This window comes from Embiotoca jacksoni, unplaced genomic scaffold (genome assembly GCF_022577435.1).
Source record: "Embiotoca jacksoni isolate LCO1_2020_lvr unplaced genomic scaffold, fEmbJac1.0.p SCAF_12, whole genome shotgun sequence".
Classification (NCBI taxonomy): domain Eukaryota; kingdom Metazoa; phylum Chordata; class Actinopteri; family Embiotocidae; genus Embiotoca; species Embiotoca jacksoni.
In genome coordinates, this window is record NW_027185252.1 from 12,212,743 (window position 1) to 12,227,979 (window position 15,237).

Below are 15,237 nucleotides of genomic sequence, written 5' to 3' on the forward strand. Positions count from 1 at the left end.
AGAAGTTTACATACACTGTGCAAAAAGACACATAACACTTTTTTTCTCACTGTCTGAAGTTAAATCAGACTAAACCTCTCCTGTTTCAGGTCCGTTAGGATTACCAAAATTATTTAACTTTTGCTAAATGTCACAATAATGAGAAAGAGAATATTTTAGAGAATTTTTCATTACTTTCTTCAAGGTCAAAAGTTTACATACAGTTCCTTAGTATTTAGTAGCATTGCCTTTGAACTGCATGACTTGGGTCAAACGTTTTGGGTATCCTTCCACAAGCTTCTTACAGTACTCTGCTGGAATTCTGGCCCATTCCTCCTGACAGAACTGGTGTAACTGAGTCAGGTTTGTTGGCCGCCTCGCTCGCACACGCCTTTTCAGATCTGCCCACAAATTTTCGATGGGATTCAGGTCAGGGCTTTGTGATGGCCACTCCAAGACATTGACTTTGTTGTCCTCAAGCCACTTTTTAACTATTTTGACAGTATGCTTAGGGTCATTGTCCATTTGGAAGACCCATTTGCGCCCAAGTTTTAGCTTCCTGGCTGATGTCCTGAGATGTTGCCTTAATATTTCCAGGTAATGTTCTTTCTTCATGATGCCGTCTATTTTATGAAGAGCTCCAGTTCCTGCTGCAGCAAAACAGCCCCACAACATGATGCTGCCACCTCCATGCTTCACAGTTGGGATGGTGTTCTCAGGTCGACAAGCTTCCCCCTTTTTCCTCCAAATGTAACGGTGGTCATTGTGGCCAAACAGCTCCACTTTAGTTTCATCAGACCACAGGACATGTCTCCAGAAGTTAAGGTCTTTGTCTTGGTGTCTTTTTGCAAACGGTAATCTGGCTTTTTTATGTTTCTTTAGGAGTAATGGCTTCCTTCTTGCTGAGTAGCCTTTCAGCCCAGGACTCGTTTTACTGTGGATAATGACACTTTCTTACCAGCTTCAGCCATCATCTTCACAAGGTCTTTAGCTTTTGTTCTGGGGTTGATTTGCACATGTCGGACCAAAACACGTTCATCTCTGGGACACAGAGCCCGTCTCCTTCCTGAGCGGTGTGATGGCTGGACATTCCCATGTTTATACTTGCGTATAATTGTTTGCACCGATGAACGTGGTACCTTCAAGCATCTGGAAACTGCACCCAAGGATGAACCAGACTTGTGGAGCTCCACGATTCTCTCCCTGATTTCTTGGCTGATTTCTTTTGACTTTCCCATGATTTCAAACAAGGAAGCAGAGTGTTTGAGGTGTGGCCTTAAAATACATCCCCAGGTGTGCCTTCAATTAACTCACATGTTGTCAGTTAACCTATCAGGAGCTTCAAAAGCCATGACATCATCATCTGGGCTTGCCCACATTGTTTAAAGACATAGTACTTTTGGTGTACGTAAACTTTTGACCTCAAAGAAAGTAATATAAAATTCTCTAAGAAATTCTCTTTCTCATTATTGTGACATTTAGCAAAAGTTAAATAATTTTGATAATCCTAACGGACCTGAAACAGGAGAGGTTTAGTCTGATTTAACTTCAGACAGTGAGAAAAAAAGTGTTATGTGTCTTTTTGCACAGTGTATGTAAACTTCTGGTTTCAACTGTAGATACTGTATTAATCCCACAAGGCGAATTTCTTTCGCTGTGCCATTTTTACACTTAGACTTGTTAAACTTAAAGTAGACTATCAAACCAAAGTTATACACATAACATTCTAAATCATTTAATGACATGATGCCATTTATTTATCATTTGTAATATTTTATTATCTGTACACAACAATTATATTTGTGCATAGAGCAGCTTGTGTAAATAACAGAGAATTGTTATGTGTAATGAACCGCATTCTTTTGCATCGGTCTTTTATATACTGCATTTTTCTTTTGAACTTTCTGTTCCCTTTGAATTTCCAATTGTGATCCACAACCACCGCCTAATGAGGGGACAGTGGCTTTAGATAAGGTTTTAAAAATCTTTAAAAGTCTTGTTATGGAGAGCCTGGTAATAATCATTAATATTTCGAAAGGTAGTAGGCTTTTCTATTGGACTGTATTGACCTGCAGGGTTTTCCTTATTTTGTCCACCTTTTGTGTTTTCCACTTGTTCCCATCTCAGAGGTTTTACACAATAATATCTTTTGGATCATTGTACATGGCTGTTGAAATGATTGGTTTCAGTATCACATAAACAGCTGGGTCATAAATAAAGCTGGGCCAACTAAACCCTTTTTGCAAGACTGTATCGCAAACGTGTCGATTCATTTCTGTGTTCATTTGTGAGGTTATATTTTTCTAGAGAGTAACAACTATATTTTGTAATCCCATTTACAGTATAGCTGTGCAAATGGTGATGTCATGTTAAAATTTCTCTCTGTCCTACTTCCTTTGAAATTATTTTGAAGTTACTGCAGAGTGATTCATATGTATATCATTTCCCTGTTTTCCCTAATTCAAATTTTGTTATCTAACGTTGTTTGATAAATTATCAATGGTGCCTAAAACTCTATATTTAAACGTGAGAAACTGCTCATTGACATTTAAGGCAATATAACTAATTTGAGGGTGTGTCGATGCTTTTGTAATTCAGATTTGAGTATTTCAAAGTTCAGCTACAGCATATTAAAGCACATACACTTCAAGTTTTAAACAGTACTACAAGTCCATTTAAGAATGGCCGGCGATAGGGCTTTTAAATGATGCTTCATTTCAGTTAATGATGATGGAAATAAGAAAATATGGATTTAAGCATATCTTAATTGAGGATAATCATCTTGCCGATATGAGCGATGAGAGGATACTCACGGGTTGTAAGGCTAAAAGAAGTTCATTCAGGGGATTGGTTAGGTTGGTGCCAAAGACTGTGAACCCAGAGCTGATGCCAGCAGAGTGGAGAGCCTTATCCAAACTAAAAAGCAAAGAACAAAATGAAATATATATCTATATATACCTCCAGTAATACACATCAACAGATATATTTAAAGGAAACAATTAAACTGTCCATTTGTGGTACAATTATTGCCTTATATGACAGATTTGTATTACAGGACAAATCATGACTTACTTTGAAATGAACAGGGCAACAGTGAACAGCAGTGCAACCAGGATAAAGAAAATTCCCAGTAAGATCTGCAAATAAACAAATATTTAAAAAAAAGGAAACCCCATTACAGAAAATTTTATGTTTTCAAAGGCATCTACCAGGTCAGCAAGTATAACCTTTCTGTCATGTCTTTTGACAAGGAGAGACCATATGGTATGACCAGCCACAGTTTGGCACTGTTGCCTACGGTGACAGGGGGAAGCAATGGCACAGCCCAGACAGAGTGGGGAGGCTGCAACCAGGGAGGCAACGGGTGGGTGGCAGCCAAAAAGGCAATGAACCCTTTCAACTGCCTGCCTTCAAGGGGCTCTTTACAGCTAAAATATCTCATACAAGCCACAGTGAAGAAGAAAAAGGCAAGTGAACACCTATGAAAGAATATAGTAGTGTAGAAAACATTATAATATTTGGCTTCTGATCAAATTACTTAACACACTGATCATTTGTCTTAAGGATAGAAGATTATCAGACAAATGTAAAAAAAATAAAAAAAATAAAAGATTATTGCTGACATGTTAGGATGTCTTTCATATCCATATAAAAGCCAATTTATCTTTGACAAAACATCACTTGATGCTTCTATGATTGTAGCAAAGCATCAATTACAATCAAGGAATCAATGATCAACACACTTCTTGTCACTTTTGTTTATACTGCCTTGATAGGAACAACAAATTAAACAGACAAAAAATAAACAGTTATTCCAATTTACTGATGAAAAAGATGGCAAAGTTTGATACACCCAAAGACCAGAGAAGCCAAGAGAAGAGTTTGCAAAACTTTGTCATATGAAATGAAATGTTTAATTAGTAAAAAGTCAAATAACCTGGAAGCTGTTATATATATATCTTGAATAGATAGGTGTTATTAGGACAGATAGTATATATATATATATATATATATCTTGAATAGATAGGTGTTATTACGACAGATAGTATATATATATATATATATATATATATATCTTGAATAGATAGGTGTTATTACGACAGATAGTACACCACTTCTTTTTTTTTTTTTTATCTGACTGCTTATTTACATTTGTTTTATGATCACATCCAAACATAGATCCGATCACTTTTTAACTGTTCCAAATGTGCAGTAAATTGTTTTGGCGCACCACCAAGGATGATACAAAAAAAAAAGACAGCATATGCCTGAGAAACAGTGGTGCAACTGAAATCACAATCATCTGGCTTATCACTCTGCACCAGTGTCTCAGTATACAGTAAATAAATCTCCCAACTCATTACTGTTTAAATTTGAGTCTGGGGACTGTCATTAGCGGCAACCCCCTTGGTTCAAGACAAACTGTTACAGACACTGGTTTAAAATGTTTGTGCAAGGCTGCAGAGCGGAAAAATACTGGAAAATGAATAGCAGTAGGAAAGCAAAAATGTAAACTGGGAGAATGATATTGGAATTTGTCCGAGCCTGAACACAGAAAATCTGATTAAAACAGTGGGACCTATTTTAACTCTGCATTGCCACTGATAAGTCACAAATAAATGGGAAATCACAGTATATTAAACACACATACCAAAAGCTTATGCATAGATGTGCATGCTATTTGTGTAAAGTATATAAACAGGAGGATTGCAGGAGCATTAAATTACTTTGGCCAGTCACATTAGTCTGTTCCTATCAGTTCTGCAGCTACATCAAGCAAGCGTGTGAGGGGAACAATAATAGTGTTTTCTGTAAGATGTGAAGAGACACAATGCTGCCAAAGGCTGATCATGTGCTTTATTAAGAAGTTACTTTTTACTGACATTTTGTACTTTGTCTAGCAAGAAGTTGAAAAAAATTTCAGCGCAGCAAAAATTAATAAAAGTACAAACTTTGGTGATTATTTAAGGCTTAAGAAAATGGAAACTTCTTTTCTCACCCACAAGCATGAATTTGAACCAAAACAACTATTTCACCCTGTAACCGACTGGTGTGGGACAAAGATAAAGTAAATTGCTAGGACTGGTGGGAAGAGGCCGCTGTGAGGGATTTTAGTTGTGACGATGAGATTTTTCAGGCAACTGCATGAAATATGTGTGTTAAAAGACCCCCGAGGAGGTCATGGTGGCGTGTGATGAACAAACTCCGACTGAAAACTGTAAACAGTCAAATTATAACTGACCAATGCGATGTGCCCTCAAACACTATGGATCAGAGGCACTGAAGTGTGCTACACGTTCAAAGTCTCTCCATTTTGATCATGGATGCATCCTCCCCAGATGGTTGCATGGATTGGGCCAGTACAACTATTGGTATCAAAAAGGACGCAATGTTTTAAAAAAAAAAAAAAAAAAAAAAAAAAAAAAAATCATAAACAAGTAGTGTAATAATACCCGTCCTCTCTGAACCCACTTCGGCAAATCTAAACATGGAACAATGTTATTAAAATCGCATATATGAGGTCCAGGTATTGGTTGCCCAACCCCCAAAAAGTAAAATAAAAGACAAGTTTGTGGTTGCTTCGGTCTATCCCTTGGGAACCAAGAGATCCTGCCTGAGAAATGTTAGGCTCCCGGAGAGACTTCAGAGTAAATTAGGTGAAGAGACGACCCGTGGGAATCGTGTAAATATGCAGTTGTATAAAGTAGAACTAAAAGTAAATCTAGAGCAGTCCAGACTAAAACTTGAGCACAAAGAAACAGTTCAGGAGGAAGTAGTTGAAGCTGGCAAAAACGAACAAACAAAAAATATTTTTTTTGATTACTCAAGTATTAAGTGAAGAATCGTGCAATAAGCTATAGTATATTGCCTAACCTACCTCTGCTCACACATCAATCAAAAACAAGGCCAGACAACGTGTATGATAAATAAATGTGTTTGTAAGCTCATATCCAATACAGATATGGACATGATTTGCCTTTGTATAGAATACCATCCACATTGGACAAATATTTACTTCTGTGAATGGGAGCCAATTCTATAATGGAGACTCACCTTGAAAGGTCTGAGAGCACTGCCCACTTTAGTGCAGCAGTTCCTCTCTGCAATTTCCAGGTGTCTGCCCCTGCGCTGGAGGACCTGCAGTTTGCCCTCCAGCTCCTGCAGGTTGTTTCTGTCCCTCGAGGACAGAGGACGTCCATCGTTACACTGGCAAGAAGCCCAACAAACAAGCAAATGAATCAATAAATACCCATGTGCATGTATGTTCCATGCACTTTCACTTCTGATATGACACAGCTGGAAGCTTTTTGTGGGTAATATGGAATATTATGCAATAATAAGTTGCTATTTATCAACCACATGTCTGGAAATAACTATTAAGTAAGCATTTAAATTACTGCTTTTCAAACATTAAAGCAAACTCTCTTTAGTGTGTTGTATGCTGTGTTACCTGCTCTGTACATAACCTTGAATACTGCGAATATTGCTGGTTTTCAATGCAATATCAATTTACTTTTATTAATATATTGCTGATAAAAAATTAACATCCTGTTGCCACTGGCAACTAATAGATTTTTACTTCAGTTCACCTACTTCTGCTGCCTGCATATGAGAGGCTGGTTGATAAGGACAGAGCTAAACATACATAGTAGCATGTAAAGAGGTGTATGAACAAAATAAGAAGGGGAGACCGATGAGCTGGAGGTTATGCATGTAGACCCTTCAATTAGTGCATGATTGGGCACATTGTGCAGACAATGAAGTGTGAAAAAAGAAACAGTAAATGAGCTAATATGTTTATTGATGTAAACGTTTGATATTGGTCTTTTAATATTTGTTCTATGTTCGTCCATGTCCTGTAGATAATTTGCACAACATGCTGGTGTTTACATTGCATTCACATGCAAGTGCTTTGTGTCAGACTCACCTTGGATTTCAGCTTTTCTATCTGATGCTCAACATCATCAATGTCCTCCGTGTTCTCAAGGCGCTCATACAGGACACTGCGTGTGCCTTTTATCAGATTCAAAGGCATAACCGACATACCATATGCCTGAAAGACAATACAAAACTACTATTATGATCACACATTATTGTCAGAGTGGGATGGCACATATGGCACGTGCATCCGCCCACACATACCCACTCCTGCCTCATGGCAAACCCATCACAATGTGGAACACGACAACAGTCAAATGAGGGTGAGCAAACACACACGCAGCAAATCATATAGTTCCTGGCCTCTCAGGCTATGTCATTTTTGGTGGAAGAAAAAAGATTAAAATGGTGGAATCTATAATTGTGCTGAGGTTTATTGAAGAATTTGCTGCAACCATTTTGTGTGGCTATCACTGCCTTATATCACCCTGATGCATTCACAGCTTAACAGTGCCCCCATGTGACAGCACTATCCTCTATCCAGGATTTGATAAAAATTTTATGACTATAATTGTAGGGAGAAAAATCTGAATTAGAGGCAGGGGCATCAATTCATTCTTAATTTTTTTAAGGAAATGAATTTAAATGAACATAGATCAACTTTTCTTTTGTTGTTAGAGGTAGACACAGCATATAAATAATAAACAATGACAGACACATGCAGAAAGACATAGACGCATACATACAGACAACAAAAAGCCAAAGAACATGTGAACAAAATTCAAAGGGTAATTTCAGCTATCACGGGTCTTAAATCAACTGAAGGGATGTCTGATCTTTAATTAAAATTGAGGGACATCTTTAACAGCAGGAAACAGACCAATCAATACAAATGAAAGTAACCGCAACTGGCCAAAGCTTTCACTGTGCTGTCTCACTTTTACCAACTTGGAGGAGTGCCATTTTATGGGCTCATAATAAAACAAAGGGGTCTTCTATGCAATGATACTTTCAGCCTCGTCAAAAGATGCTGCCCTTTTTCTTCTATTTTTCAAGGGGGGAAATGTCAGTCTATATTTTTCTAAAACAACTTTTACTAGTTTCTGAGTGTTGTGTAGCATTAAGAGAGCCGCATGGGATACAAAGTCCGGCTATACTATTATTAGTCTCTGCTGTGGATCTCTGCTACGGGCGAATGTTGCCTCCTGCAATGAATCATGGAGCTCTTAAGGCCGGAGCATGTCCAGAATATCAAACACACTCATAAAAGGAAAACCTGTCCCAGATCCCAAGAGAAACATTTCCCTTCCCCTCAAATGTCCAACTGCACGAGAGAAATATATAAAAAAAAATAAAAAAAAAAAAAAAAAGGGGAGGGGGAGGGGGAGGGTAGGTAGCACAGGTGTCCCGCTGCTGGAGTGTACATTTTTAGTTCCCACATAATGATGCACTCTCATTAAAGTTATTTTAAAACCAACCATGGTCAATGATAACCAGAAATAGCTTTGCAGGGTAGACTGGAATGTGTGTGTGAGTAACTCCCTGTGTGTGTTGGCTGAGGGGGGAGTTACTGGCTGAAGTCATTCACAGAGAGTCATGCGCCTGCTGAGTGGGAAGAGGGAGAACTAGTTGGACGTAGGTCTGATACACAAGCGTTCTCTTTGTTGCTCTTTCCACTTGTGATGGTGGAGCCAAATGGGAGGAGGGAGTGGAGATTCCCTCCTTCAGCCTCAATACCTACTGATAGAGAGATAATCCTCTTTAACATACTCAGTATACAAGTTGGTTTATCGATAAATCCGCTAATTTGACATAATCTTGCTAATGCAATTAAATATATTACACTTACATATACACATTTCCAATTTTTGCAGCAGTGCCACACGTCCTGAATCCCCTGCTATTTGATGAATAAGACAGGTTGGCTGGTTTTGACTCTACAAGAAAAGCTCCACAAACCTGACACAGAGCAGACTTGTGAGTGTGTTGTGAAATTATTACTGGTCATAATGTTGCCTTCAATGTTGTACATGAATCCAAAGGTGCGACAACTGACGACCAAATCAACTAATTGAAAATAGAAGAGATGATTGCCAATTGTTTCCACTCCGCTTTTCTGCAAGTGGAACAAAAATGTTTCATAATTTGCTCATTTTAATTGTTCTCTCATGTCTTTTGTGTATTTATAAATATATATTATTTTCTATAAAATTTTTATACAACAGTGGGTGGCATCCCTTTATTGTACAAATATATATATTTGTTCCAAAGGTGGATGTGGAGTACAAATAATTTGATGCGTGATTTGCATAATGACAAGACTGATTTCCTGATCAACACCTGGTTTCACTTTGGAAAGTCTGTCAACTATTTTGTTCATATGCTGAATTTTATCTGATGAAGATATAAAGTCAAAATGTCATAATTGAACACAATAACTACTTTATCTATTTGGAATCTCTGTATCACTGTGTCCGATTTAAAAATTGTAACAGTGAGAAAACAATAACCACATGAAGTAAAACCTGAAATTACAACATAAGCTTGTATCATTTTTATACAGCATACTGCAGCTATCACATAACATCCCCAGAAACTCTTCACCTTTTAGATAAGAAACCAATGCACTGACATTTTGATACTGGTGAATTGTCAAAGACAAATAGTTCAAGGAACGCCAGGGAGTTAAGGGCTTAATTGAAGAAAAAGGTTGAATTATAAAGAGTGTAACGTAGCCTTGTGTCATTATTGATGTGGGGTATCAATTTAAGAGTTAAAGAGTGGCTCTGTGCATCGCAGGTTAGTTAGTTCAACAGATATAAAAGTAGGGTTTATGAAAAAAAAAAAAAAAAAAAAAAAAAAAAACGTTTTAATGTAATGTACGTAAACAATAATCTGTGATGATGAGTTCCAGTTTAAATAGGAATTCAGAGTTACAGGGTTCCCTGTCAGAAATTTCAATTGGAAGTTGGATTTCTGTCTCAGAAAGTCAGTAGAAAGATGTAGTTATACCTTTCATCTATGGATGTGTTAAAAAAAAAAAAAAAAATTAAATTTTTTTTTTTTTTTTTTAAATGTTAAATGAACTTGTGTCTCAAGTTCAGCTTGTTCTGTGTTTTTATTTGCTTTGGAGCTGTTGGACCTTGAAGACGATCATTTGCTGCTTAAAAACTTTGAAGACAATATGAATCTTATAATGTAGTTAGTTTAGTAATAAAATAAGGAAAACTCTTAAACAAAAAAGTTTGGTTTTGATAAGGGGCTTCTTAAATGGGGAGTAGAAGCAATTACGTCAGGTATAAATTTAAATGGCAGCTTGGCTATGAAAAGGTCTATAGTGGTTGACTGACAGGCTTCCCAGGCTGCCTCAAACCATTAAGAGTGTTCTTGTGATTTTCTTAACATAGTCTAACCTTTCAACTCAAATTTAATTGAAGTAACTGAAGTAAGCCTGCAACGTTAAAGGGCTACGACAATCAGTGATGTCCTAATCATTTACTTATTTCTTCTACTAATGAAGAAAAGAATGCATGAGGGTGCACCCGTGTTTATAAATCTTTAATGAACTTTAAAAACTTGACCACATGGGTGCAGGTGCAGACACTTCTATTGTATGCATGGTAAGCCTACTTCAGTATCTGCAGTTAAATTGGGTGTTACTATCCGGCATTATTAACTTGCTCAACAGGTATGTACGTATTAATATAAAGACTTACTGCCCTGATAATGCCATTTCATGTTGTCCCTCCCATTTCATTGACAGCATTTTGTTTTTTTAAAGTGTTCTATCACCTACTTTAGTCTATCTTACATGTTTTATTGAAAATCTGAGTTCTCAACTTAAACCTTCAGTTAAAACATGTATGGGGGGGAATGAAATACAAATCATATAAATCAAAATTAAATTAAGAATCAAGCTATCAGAGAATTCTATATTACATATTACAAACACCCCTCTAGTTCACTAAGAAACCCAATCTTTCCAAGTCAATCTCGGGGCCTATGAGTAGAACAACAGACATCAATCTTGTCAACTTTACTTCAGTATCAGCACGTTATGCCTGGCAGTTTAAGAGCAAGAGAGTGGTAGGTTCACAGGACACACAGCCATGACAGTCATAAGTCAATGCTCTAGCCAAGCTTTTAAATGAAGCCAGAGGACCTCACATGATGCATTAGCTTTGAGATCACCCTGATCAGTCTCATCCCATCACTGCCAGGTACAATCAAGCAGAGTGGGAGGAATATGCATGTACATAGTACAGCATAAACATAGGCATATATTTTCATTCATTAGCAGATGACTGAGACACAACATTGATATTATTGTGTCCTTAAATCACTTATTTATTTCTTGCTTAACATTATAAACATTAAAATACTGTGTTTTAAGTAGTTGAATTACTAGCATGACGAGTACACCTTAAGAAAAATTATTTAATTTATTGTGACTGATCTGATCTCTTTTAAGGTTGAATCAGGCTTTAACCCATTCATAGGTTTGTGAACTGCCATTTTGAAGCCTAAAACCTGGCATTTTTGCCATCACCCTCTTGGTTTTCTGAGCCAGAAATTACCATATTTGGAAGAGCTGCGGATGAGCGATGGGTGAATCTGACTGAGAACCCGAGGCCACTTACAACCTCCCATAGTCTGCCTTAGATAACAATGGTCATTCAACTTGTACTGAATCCATCTGTGCAAGGTTAAGCATATTTAATTATCTGTCTTTTCATATACATGTCTCTCTTTTGTACATTTTTGTATAATTTGCCGATATTGCCTATTGACTGTTTAATTTCATGTATTATGTGTGTCGAATATTTGGTTTGTAATCCGTTGTATGTCATTTACCTCAATTCTATACATTTTTATGTTTTGCTAATGTTGCTCATTGCTGCTTTTATTACATGTGTAGCCATTTAAGGCATGTGTTATGATACTGGGCCATAATAAAATATGGCAACCTGACTGCACCCCAGGTATATCATAGCTCTTTTGGAGGCTTAATATCTAATCAATTGAGTATTCCCAGAAGGAAAACCAGAACACTGATCAGAAGGGTGGAATTTGGTGACACCAAAATGACTTTGTATTTCATGAGAGAAGTTGATACTTCTTGAATGGGAGTCTATGGGAACCAGATGTTTTTTGGAGTCAGCCCCTGGTGGCCAGCAGTGGTATTGACATTTAAGGCACTTCCATATTGGCTTCACTTTTCAGACCTAGAGGCAATGTTTAATTCTTTATACATATCTTGATAGACAATGAGCGAGGTTTCTCATTAGTGACTATTAAAACATTTTTACCAATTGAAACATTGCAAAATAACTGGTAAAAGCAGTGGTATTTGCTTATAGTGAATGCCTGTATTTACAATTTATCAATGTGCGCGCACAAAAAAAAAAAAAAACTGGCCCCATAACCTTCCTCCAATTTGTATTAGTTTTAAGTGCACTACGTTGCAGTGTTATGTACGGTTTACATCACAGAGGGTAGATGGCTGCTCATCTGCACAAAGTGTTGTGATAAAAGAGTCATGGACAACATTTCCGCTGCTTATGGAACCACTCACTTAGTTAGAGTCCATTAAGTTAATCGGGCTCAGTGGTAACACATAGGAAAAGATAATAAATCACAGAGATCTTTGCAAACATGGGTAGGTCGTCACCAACAACAGCTTTCCCACTTGGAGTCAGAGGAGAGACAAATACAAATGAAAGGATGCAAAGTGAGATAAAGAAGCTTCTGCATTGAGTCTGTGACGATAAATGAAGGAGGGGCAGCTGCTGTTCTTGTCTAAAGGTCTGATTTCTTTGATTGACTTCATTAAAACAAGGGGCATCCAACACAAAGACACACTGGGAGTTATTATTTTCACAGGGCATTCAGATTCCACAGCAACATGGGCCAGCACAAATCTTAGCACAGTTTCATCCTTAAATTGTTCTGGGTAATTATCCACTCTTTAGAGAACTGTGAGAGCAAAGTGAGAGAGTAGTGGATAAAATTCCAACTGAGATGGATTATATGTCCTCAAGGGAGATTGGTCCTACAACTTACTTGACTAGATTGTGTATTATTCATTAAGAGCTCCACATTCAATTGTTGTGTAATTTGTCAAATAGGAATCTTTGAGCTCAACAGAAACTGGATAGATTGGGGTTGGCTGTCACTTTTACTCTCACTCCCTGGGTTGATACCCGAGTAGTTTTTTTTTGTATTTTTCCCCAGTAGGCACTATTCTGTGTTACTCCACCCAGACACCAGCACCACCACCTCCAGGGAATATTCACAGTCTAGTTACCAAGATAACAGCAATGAAAAATGGACAGCATTAACAAGTCGATTTTTTTTCTGATCTAGGAAAAAATGAAAAACTGCAGAATGCTGACGGAATCAAAATACAGGCATATATTAATGGACACTGAGGTATATATATATATATATATAAATAGACAGCAGATAAGTGGTTGATAAGCCTGTGGGGAGCACCCATACATCATGCAAAAGTCTCCGGTTCTCAGGTGAAAAGACAGCAGTCTGAGCAATCTGAGCAATTGAATGCCAGAGCTCTAAAATCACAAGGCATTACTAATCCTGAAAGGCCACTCCATCACTGGGTACATCTCCACCAAGAAGATGGGAAACCATTTGTCTACAAAAACTTTAAGGAAATGCACTGCAACTCAAAAAATATTTCACAAAAACATACATTATCAACCATGAAGTATCCAGTGAATCATGCTGGGTAAATCTGACAAAAGGAAGATTATTCGATTTAGTTTTTCTTCATACCTCAAAACATTATGCCTGTCAGGTGTCTCAAACAGCACAAGTTCTACAGAGTTGGTGAGATTTGGAAGTCATCCCACTGGATGATTACTTAATTACCATGCAGATATATGTTGCTCCAATGAACTCATGAAACAACATCAACCAATAGCCTCAGGTCTCAACTCACCGTATAAGTGATCACTGCCAACATGCCGATCAAGGTCAAGGAGCTGATGGAGAAAGACAGAGCGGGTAGACCACCTGCAGGTGGAAATTTGGGAAAGCCATTAGAGATTTGTCCTTGATCTCTGAAAGAAACATCAGTGGAGTCTTTGTGCAAACTATTCATTTTGAAATTTCATCAACTGTGAACACTGATGAGCTAAATTGTTATCAGCTTTGAAATCCTACTGCAGCAACTGTAATGCTGCATTTTAAATGTCTTTAAATATTGAAAATATAATGTCAGAGAGCCTTGTGAAATTACTTTAGAAGCAGAAGCATTTCATAATGTTTGACGTCATTTAGTCCTAATCATCAGTGTAGTGGTGCTCCGCCACTTCTTTTCTGGAGGAAATAAAATGTTCACAGTTCTCTTTATCCGGCTGGAATTTATTTAAATTTTTTAAGGGCTTGACAATCCAATCATCATTAAAGCATATGTCATGCAAGATACCCAATAAAAATATTTAAAAAAAATATATATTTCACATATAAAGCAAAAAAGTGGGGACATGGATTTTAAAAGATGTGGAGGGTAGAGAGGGTTTAACACACATTTTCTGTGGTGGATATGATGACGAATGAAGGCTGCTACGTTTTTGATATGAGATCAATCCATACTGGGGACTATACATCAGGATGTCTTGGTCTTATGTGCTTCACTCTTTCTAAATTCCGTCCTTATCGATTCCCCTAAACTTATAAATGAGCACTACTAAATTGCTGCAATGCAGAAAATGGAAATGTATTTTTGTAGTGATTTGGTTGAAATGACCCTTTCAAAGTTGTGATGTTTTTTAGGAAAAAAGCCTCCCAAAAATTGCATCACCTCAAACAGAATACCAAGTGTCCAGTTTATAAAAAATGTAAAACTGAACAGAGTCACATCTCAGCAAGTCACACACCTGATGCAAAGAACATAGCCAAAAAACAACTGCAAGGATGCGTCTCAATACTTATGTCCTTTAGGGGAATATAAAGGGAATTAATTTCCTTGACAGCAAAAGGTTATTCACTTGGACGAGAACAACGCATCACGCTGGTATTCAGGTACTCTTGAATTTAATATCTGCTTTTAATGAATTCCCTGGCTTCCTTTGGAGATAAATCTGGTCACCATTTTTTGTCATCATTGTCATTTTATACATTGATCACAATATGTGCTCGAACAGCTGGATCCTTCAATGTATGTAGGTTGAGTTGACGTGTGTCACCTTTGATTGAGGCAGAATAGGGACCACCCATCAGGCAAGGGCAACAGTAGGTGTCACACCAGCTGTCAAGAGTTGGAGTTAGAAGACAGGGATTGATGAGGAGACTGATTGCCTCACTCCCCTGTCAGGATCCCACCTGTCATAGGCTTCCACTTAAAAAAAAAAG

The 15,237-nt window shown here is 37.5% G+C and overlaps 1 protein-coding gene across 1 annotated transcript in view; it reads right to left on the reverse strand.

The window, feature by feature from the left end:
• lmbrd1 (LMBR1 domain containing 1) overlaps positions 1–15,237 on the reverse strand; it is a 58,361-nt gene that overhangs the window by 18,017 nt on the left and 25,107 nt on the right. Inside the window, exons 7-11 of the mRNA XM_069144863.1 lie at positions 13,823–13,896; positions 6,908–7,033; positions 6,034–6,186; positions 3,052–3,116; positions 2,793–2,895 (exon numbers count right to left, since the gene is read on the reverse strand). Of these exons, the coding sequence (XP_069000964.1) occupies positions 2,793–2,895; positions 3,052–3,116; positions 6,034–6,186; positions 6,908–7,033; positions 13,823–13,896 (521 nt within the window). The remainder of the gene's footprint in view (positions 1–2,792; positions 2,896–3,051; positions 3,117–6,033; positions 6,187–6,907; positions 7,034–13,822; positions 13,897–15,237) is intronic.